General features: G+C 35.3%; 1 protein-coding gene across 1 annotated transcript; it reads left to right on the forward strand.

The window, feature by feature from the left end:
- The first annotated feature begins 3,225 nt into the window (after window positions 1-3,225).
- On the forward strand, window positions 3,226-6,933 carry LOC128556504 (uncharacterized). Its single transcript, XM_053541914.1, has 3 exons — window positions 3,226-3,406; window positions 5,677-5,770; window positions 6,177-6,933. The coding sequence occupies exons 1-3, from the start codon at window positions 3,404-3,406 to the stop codon at window positions 6,644-6,646; spliced, it is 567 nt and encodes a 188-aa protein (XP_053397889.1). The 5' UTR covers window positions 3,226-3,403; the 3' UTR covers window positions 6,647-6,933.
- The last annotated feature ends 2,224 nt before the right edge of the window (window positions 6,934-9,157 follow it).

Genomic DNA, 9,157 nt, shown 5'->3' on the forward strand with positions numbered 1-9,157 from the left:
TATGTTTATTATTTGCATGGCTTAAATGCATGCATTTAGTCAATATCATCTTTGATATAATGGTAAACTTTTCTGATCTGCCATATCGGCTTATGATAGTGTTGCCACATAGTTCATGAAGGAATCTAAATGTTTACGAGAAAAAAAAATAATGTCGATGGTGAGTTTCGAACCCACACGGTAAAATATTTGTTTAACATGGACTGTATGCTTTACCACTGAGCTAATTTGCAATTGGTACAAAATCTTAGAATATTTAGATTGTAACATGATTAATGACAGAGTTACGAATCGGATCTTAACCTTTCACTTGACTTCTAAGTGTAAACTTGATCTTGGAGCTAGGGGTCTGGGTCTTGCGCGTATCACATTGCCTCCTTATGGTAAACATTTATGCCAAGTTGTTTCAAAACCCCCTCATAGATAACAGAGTTATATATCGGACACGTAAAGATCTATTATGATATGACTTCTAAATATGACACTAACTTTGGAGTAAGGGATCTGGGTCTTGCGCGTGACACATTGTCTGATTATAGTTACCATTTATGCCAAGATATTTCAAAATCCCTCCATGGATAACAGAAATATGGACCGGACACAAAAATAACACTGTTAACACCTTGACCTTGGAGTTAGGGTTCTCATTTTGATAAACATTTATGCTAAGTACTTTTAAAACCTCTTGACGAATGGCAAAGTTACGATCCGGACACAAAAGAGACTGTTTGACTTTTAAGTGTGACCTTGACCTTGTAGAAAGGGGTCTGGGTGTTACACATGAAACGTCGTCTCATTAAGGTTAATATATTTATGCCAAACTATCCTCATGGATGACAGAATTACAGCACGGACAAAAATTTACAAAGTTACGGTCGGCATTAAAATCAAAGAACATACTGTAGTGTAAATAAAAAGTTATTTGCTGAAACATATTTAAATGATGTAAGGATGTTATCATTAAATAAAATCCTAAAATTATCTAATACAGTACATGCGTGAAAAAGATGCGCAGAAATTACTACCGCGAACGTCTTTAATAACAACATAATATATTAGGCCCTAACAAAATCTGAAAAATAGATTCCTCAGAAGCAACGAGGACAAAACAAATAGTAAATATTGCAGACTCGATTTGTTGTTGGTTTAATTTGTACGCTTGTCAGCAGTGTACATGTATTTAGATAATTTACAACCATGCTTTGCACGGAATGAATTTGCAACCATGCTTTGCACGGAGTGTCATGGATCAGAGGGATAGACTGGCTATATTCATCACTAAGACCCGGCAAACTGTATGAAATCTAAAGTGGTAGGATATTCATGGCATGGAGATAAATACAAGATTTCACAAAAAAAACATTACATATAGTCACGCAAATACCCTTCTTGCAACAACACTTGCTACTGACTCCAAAATATGCTTATTGTTCTTTATTTTATCTCTCTAAAACAACTCCGTCAAAACAACAACCAAATTGTCCGTCTCTCAAAGGGTGTTGTTGTAGAGAGGGAGCACTGTAATTTTGTGCTACATACATACTAATAGTAATGGTTTAATATTTTCAGATATGAATTTGGGTTTAATATATGTTTAATATAATTCTGTACTAATACCAGGAGTTGAATTATTTCTTTAAACAACGATGCGTTGCTGTTGACACGGGGATTCAACAGCTAATTTCAATACCGCGTGGTACGAAAAATATTTTTATTTTGAAATCTTGTTATTAAAAAAGTGTTATATGTCAAATTGACTTCGGTGATAAAATATTCTTTTGATATTTTTCACTCAAATGTAAATTTCATCCCCGACTGATAAACCATGATAAATTCAATCTATTTCTATCACAGTGTAGTAATAAGTATACTTCAAGCTTTTATTGAAAAGCATGTGAGCAATGTTGACAATAATTCACAGTACGATGTCTCGTTACTGTTTATAAAAGAACTATTCCACTGGTTTGGTGAATTAAAGTTATTTTCACGCGTATTTCACTTCTCAGTAACATCTTATAAAGGTGAATGCCCTATATCAGTATCTTTACATTCACTCTCATTCTACCAAACTAAAAGAATTATCTAATGATATTCATATATTCTTTTCAAACCAATGCGCGAAATACGCTTAAGGAACAAAACGGTGAAATATGAAAATGAGTTCCAATGTCATTTGGGACCGTTTTATCGTGACTTTTCACATTGCCACTTCGTACTATTAAGTTGGTCGAAACATATAATTTAATAACGGAGTGAAGCTGTCAATACAATTTTAACTGTGGTCCAACAGTTTTTTTTCATCAGATTATAAGATCTGAATATGTTAAAACGAATTTTGAAAATAACGACATATCATATTTTTACATCAATAGTCTTTATACTGTTTCATCCAAAAAATCGGTAACTGCGGTTCTATTATGTAGAGGTATCAGGGTGTAGTAGTATTTTTTTAAAAGTTTTGGTATATATTAAAAAAATATTAATGTTTAATATGGCCCCAAGATATATTCCCTGAGCAAAATTCTGGTCAATAAAAAAAACAAAGAAAAAATCTAGTGATTTATGTTTTAAATAGACATATTTATTGCTTGCTGTTTGCTAATGAAGATTTCATCAACATCGTTATATTTAATAGACATGTGCACTGCAGCCAGTTTAATTTGAAAAATTGACAAAGGCAGATTTAGTGCCGGGGAAGGACGACGGGGCAGACCCGACACGTGCTCACCTTAAAATCCGGCGAGCATTGCTTTTTCAGTTATAGCCTAAAATGATACTTCAACAATTATGGAAGAAGTTTTAGGACCGATTCACTCGATTTTGTATTTAACTATTGATGCAGAGAAAATGCACAACAGTCAAAAATAAAAGCTACAGCTTGTTCTAGTTAGTTTCTTTTTTTAATTTACAACTTTGAAATACGACATTTTGTCAAATTTTAAGTCTAAATTATACGTTATATATATGTTAGATTGCACACTGATGTAGACTGATCAAAAATTATGCAAGGGACATGTCCATATATCCCTATCCCAAATCCCTAAAAATCTTAGCTTAATACAAGCCTGGATCCGCCCCTGTATGAAATGTTTATAGCTACGGCATGCTAATTTAACAGTTACTCACAGCATCATGTCTCATTGATATTTGATATATAAAAGAAACTTCTCGCTGATTTCGTGAATTTTAATAATTTTACATCTTAATAACATCCTAGGAAGGTGAATGCCCTGATCAGTGTTGTATGGTATAACGTTATATTTACATTCATTCTCATTCTATCAAACTAAAGGATTATATAATGATATTCATAAATTCCTTTCAAACAAATGTGCGTAATACATATTCAGAATAAAACGACGGAATTTTAAAATGGATTTTAAGAGGTTTATGAACTAAATATATGGTAAGATTTTGATATTTTAGTTCCTCCGAGAGTCTTCTTTACATGTCAGTCGGAAAATTTCTTTTACTTCATATGCTTTCCCCGGATTTTATGGGAAGTCAATTGCCGGATGAAGTATTTCGGCCCCCATAGAATAACGACCCCCCCCCCCCACCCCCGGTCATTATTCTATAGAAAATGTGACTCCTTTCCTGTAAAATACTGACTCCCTACAGATGGCTCCCTTCGAATCTCATACAATAACGACCCCGGTTATTATTCTATTATTCTATAAAAAAAAAACTGACTCCCTTTGAAAACTCTATAGAATAACGACCCCCCGGTCATTATTCTATAGAAAAACTGACCCCTCCAAGTAAAATACTGACTCCCTTCGAATCTCATACAATAACGACCCCGGTTATTATTCTATAGAAAAAGTGACTCCTTCCATGTAAAATACTCACTGCCGAAATTACTACATTCGAACTCTCATACAATATCGATTCCCGGACATTATTCTATTTAAAAAAGTTACTCTTTCCGTGTAAAACATCAGCTCCTAAAAAGACTTTCGACGATAATATCTATTAAAAAGTGATCCCCACCAAACCTAACGGACAATTTTACTAGATCTACTACTCTAATACCCTCCATTGCCAATAGTTAACATTTTGTACTACTACTACTGGTGCCGCTACTTCTATTGCTATTACTACATGTACTTCTTCTTCTTCTTCTTCTACTACTACTACTACTACTTCTACTACTACTACTACAACTGCTACTACTGATACTACTATACCTGCTTCCACTAATACGTCTTGTACATCTACCTCTTCTTCTCCTGCTGCTGTTGTTGCTGTCACTTATTCCTCTCCTGCTGATGCTGCTGCTGCTGCTACTGCAACTGCCACTACTTCTACTACTACTACTACTACTACTTTCTATTGTTGCCGCTACCGTACTTTACTGCCACTGCTAAGCATTGCAACTTCTATTAATACTAAGTTCTATGCTAGCAGTTTTTTGTGCAGTTTTCTTCTGAAGAATTACTTCATACCGAAGTTTGCAGGGATTATTGACACTGGTGTGTATTGTGAACGTATTGTGAATTGTTATTTTCCTGAAAAAAATGTATACACCAAGATACAGCGTCTAGAAATAGAATCCCTTTTCCCGTTGCGGACTGCTCTGATTTTTGTGTCAAGTGATGGTATCTGGGGCTAATGGTCAAACGGAAGGACGGACGGACAAGGGCAAATCTATATGCCCCCTTCCCCCGAGTGGGGGCATAAAATGCAGCAATTAGGCCTTAGATACACGAGTTATCACTAAATTTGACCAAATGGCCGGGGGTCGTTTTTTTATGGGAGTCAATATTCTTCGTGAGGTTCAGTTTACTTCACGTGGGGGAGTCATAGTACTATGGTCTGGAGGTCATAATACCATGACCGGGGGGTCACTTTTTCTATAGAATAATGACCGGGGGTCATTATTCTATGGGGGTCGAAATACTTCATTACACGGCCGTTGAGCAATGGTTATGTCAGAGGTATACCGCATTCACTAACGAATATGCGTAATCACATGCCAATTGCCGTAAATAATGTCACCAATTGTCGTCCATAGAAACCATTGTACATTATGAATTACTGGATTTGTTAGTGACCTTCTACGGAAATATGTGGGATCAGTATGGTAAATTAGGAGTGGCGGGGATGAGGCGCTAGCCGCGTCCCAATATCAATCATACTGACCCCATATATTTCGTAAGTCAAGACTTTTTCTTATTTTCCTTGCTAAAGATAATACTCGCAGGAAAACGCTATGCCACTAGAATTAACTGCCCTTGCTTCTGGTGGTGTCTCAACATTATACCAAACGGAGACTCGTTTGCATCATTTAGGTCATGGATAGCAAAACTCCAAAATGTGTTTCTGTGCAGGGAGAAAACTTAGGGATGACTTGAAAATTGTTCTGATGATTGATAATTTTGGTATACGAATACCATTGGCAGACTTTATTGAACAAGACCGTTCTTTAATTTAATAGTAACTGTAATTAAGAAAACAGTAGAAATTCTCTCCATAAGGCAACAACAACGAAGACTAAAAGCAAGACCAAGTATACTTTAGTAATAATGAGAGTAGGTTTTAGCATTTTAAGTTGGTTTCTTGCACAAGCGCACACAAATGTGTAAATGTGATTCACAAAACTCTTCTTTTTCTAATGGGAACTATATTTCTGACAACTCTTTACTCTCCTAAAAGCATTCATCTCATTTTTAGACAAAACAGAGCCGAACAACAGACAGGAAAATGTCACGGATGAGGAGGCCAGCGTCGAGATTTAGAAGCTTCGTCACCTTTCTAACAACATTTGGTAAATGAAAATTGCATTGCGTCAAGACGCCTTTTTACACATAGTCATATTAAATAAATAGGTAGCGCGCTTTTAACAAAAATAAATGAAAAACGGCTGATGCATTGGTATAGAAAGGACGATTGGAATGTTTGCAATTGAAAATTGCAATATTTAAGGGATCAAATGGCTTGTGTGCGCAGAAAGAACTGATCGTACAAACAAGCTATAACCATTAACACATTTTGTACTTTCTATTACATCTGACAATAACACGAGTAGTTTGAGTTCTACAATTAGTAAATCGGTTCACTAAATGGTGCATTGAATCATTATTACTATATTCTCTTACATAAGAAAAAAGTAAGGTGTTTACACTGTGTATCTTTGATAGTTTTATATTACAACTTCTAATTTACCTTTACAGTGATTGTGACAGCCTTCATTTGCCTTCAAAATACAAGAACTTTTGTGGACGATGCAGAACAGTCTGCATCTGCTAGACAATTACATGCTGATTACTATATTCATGATACACGTCGATCCTTGCTAAAATTTTCCTCTCGGCGAAAACAGCTTAAAGACGCTTTATGGACAGTCAGAACTAAATTTAAAAACGAGACAAAATTGCAACGTATCACAATAAATCACGAACGTGAAATCATTGCAATGGAAATAACAAACAAACTTTTGAACAAACATTTACCGGTAGGCAAAGCTACAAATTCTGAAACCACGCCCTCAGTAACAGATGCACCAACCAGGCCAGTTACGACTCAGTCGGACACCACGCCTATCTTTACAGATGTGCCAACATCACCAGTAACAACAGAATCAGTAACTACCCCTATAGTAACAGAACCTGGTGCGAAGGAGGTAACAACAGAAAAAGATTGAAAATGTATAGTTGATTTAGCAAGTAAACAAAGGAGCTTGAATAGAAACGCATCATTTAGCTTGAATCTTTTTGTACGAAATGAACGGTATCAAGACTTTTCACCTCCTAGACGTTTTCTCCCCTAGACTTTTCACCTCCTGGTTGTTTCACCCCTAGTTGTTTCACCTCCTGTTTATTATAAGCAGGTGTTAAATGTTCTATTGTTATACTTGATCGATCTCTGAAAATGGTAGGTGTTGAACATGATTTATAGACAGGTTTACAGAGAATTTTTAATACATCTACCTGGAAAGCTTCATAAGAAAACCTAGATATTTTGAATAATAAACATTGAGCTCGAGAAATGTATAGTGAACTAATGTTTTCCAGAAACTGTCGAACTGTACACATGTTGTTAAATGTAAATGTTAATAATATTTTTAAACTAGAGCTGCTATTGACAAAAGCGCATGTTTCCCACAACTGCCTAATCATTTAGTGATTCAAAGTGGTTTAAATTGGGTGAATGGTTCCTATAGTTATTCAAAGTGGTTTGGGTGAGTGGTTCCTATAGTTATTCAAAGTGGTTTGGGCGAGTGGTTCCGATCAGTAGTTAAAGGGCCATAATTCAAAAGTGCCTGGGCCGATTTGGCCAGTTATCGAACTTGGCCGAGGACTTACTGGCAAACACATTTTGTTCAAGTTTAGTGAAGATTGGATGAGAACTGTTCGACTTAGAGTGCAGACAAGATTTGTGACAGACAGACAGACAGAGACAGGAGTAAATCTATATGTCTCCCACACCACTGTGTAGCTCCGAAAAGTGGATCTAAAAATGGATATTATCATGTACAAGGGATACAAGATATAGAAGGGTATAGTCTTCAAAAAGATGCCCTTATGCTACTTCATTCTTATTAGTGATTAGAACATTTTGATTTAAATGTCAAAACGGAATACATAATATAGAAGTTAAATATCTTACTACTAACCACATTAATCAAATGGGGCTGATACTATGATGAACATGTTAGGAAATACACCATGACAAGCCATACTATTAAACTTTGACAATTAGATTTTATTTTTTGCCATATTTAGGTCACATAGGAATGTTTTTAGTAATGAGCACACTCAAGGACCACAAAAATATTTTGACCATAAGTCCAGCTTCTTTCACAGAATTTATGGTCATTTTTTTTAATGTGGCCAACAGCTGTGCGCATATTGAAAATTTCAGATTTCTTTAGTTAAAACTGAAGATTTCCCATACCCTAATGCTAAAAGTATTTTTAATTACGTCAGATTTTTTCTTTCATAACAAATAAATTGTAAAACATTTCATGCAGTTTGATTAAACAATACTTCGATATTGATGAAAGAATTTTAAACTTGTTCTTCACTCCATTTTGAGACTTTCAACGGTTTTAGGCCATTTTCTGGACAAAAGTGAACCTTCTTCTTTTGGCCCTTTAAGAGGCCATAACTTTGGAATGGGATCTGGCCAGCTTTTGTAAGGAACAGAGATATTACGCCAATACAAGTTTGATTAAAATAAATTGCAAAATGTGGTCTCTATAGTGTTCACAAGCCAAAATAGCAAATTTTGGCCTTTTAAGGGGCCATAACTTTGGAACCCATGATGGGTTCTGCCCAGTTTTCGAAAGGACCGGAGATATGATATATGCCAATATAAGTTGTGTGCAAGTTTGATTAAAATCGATTGCAAAATGTGGTCTCTATCGTGTTCACAAGCCAATATAACAAATTTTGGCCCGTTAAGGGGCCGTAACTCTGGAACCAATTATGGAATCTGGCCAGTTTTCGAAAAGAACCGAGATATTATACCAATACAAGTTGTGTGCAAGTTTGATTAAAATTGATTGCAAAATGTGCAAAACTTGTGGACGGACGGACGAAATACATCATGAGAAATGTTCATTTAAAGCTTACTTACAGACTAAAAATCGTAGTGATACATGGAATAGTTAATTTTGCATGGAACATTGAACAATAGTACCAAGTAGTACTTGAAGCACGCCGACGTCAACATTAACATCACCTAAACGTCAAATTGCAGAGTGCGGTTGACTTTCTCGACGTAGTCATCACCTATGGCTACACACTTTCTATGTCTATGTACCCAATGGACAAATGTAATCTTGAACCAATCCCGATTGAATGACGATATAATTTCTCTTGCTTTTCTTGTATTTTTGCACAAATATATGAACGTTAACCAAAAGCACCTGTATAGGTCCCATTTTCAAGTCATATGCTAAAACATTAACCTACAGAATCAGTTGCATACCTTTAGAGAGTTTGAACAGTATATCTAATGGAAATGTCTGCAAAATACAAACAAGTTCAGCTTAAATGGAATACTTTATGTATCTATGGACAAGACATTTTTTATTAAGAAAAATGAATAAACAGAACTTTGCTAGACATACTGAAGACAACTTTAGCATTTATAAAAATTAGAGACAATTACCAATGTTAAACCTTGTATAACTGTATTTATCATCTTC

Source organism: Mercenaria mercenaria, chromosome 4 (assembly GCF_021730395.1).
Source record: "Mercenaria mercenaria strain notata chromosome 4, MADL_Memer_1, whole genome shotgun sequence".
Lineage (NCBI taxonomy): Eukaryota > Metazoa > Mollusca > Bivalvia > Venerida > Veneridae > Mercenaria > Mercenaria mercenaria.

Bases quoted from the DNA above. Each gene is read 5' to 3' on its own strand.
- LOC128556504 (XM_053541914.1), top strand. The intron at 5,771-6,176 runs GTAAATGAAAAT...TTACCTTTACAG, and splicing joins CACCTTTCTAACAACATTTG to TGATTGTGACAGCCTTCATT.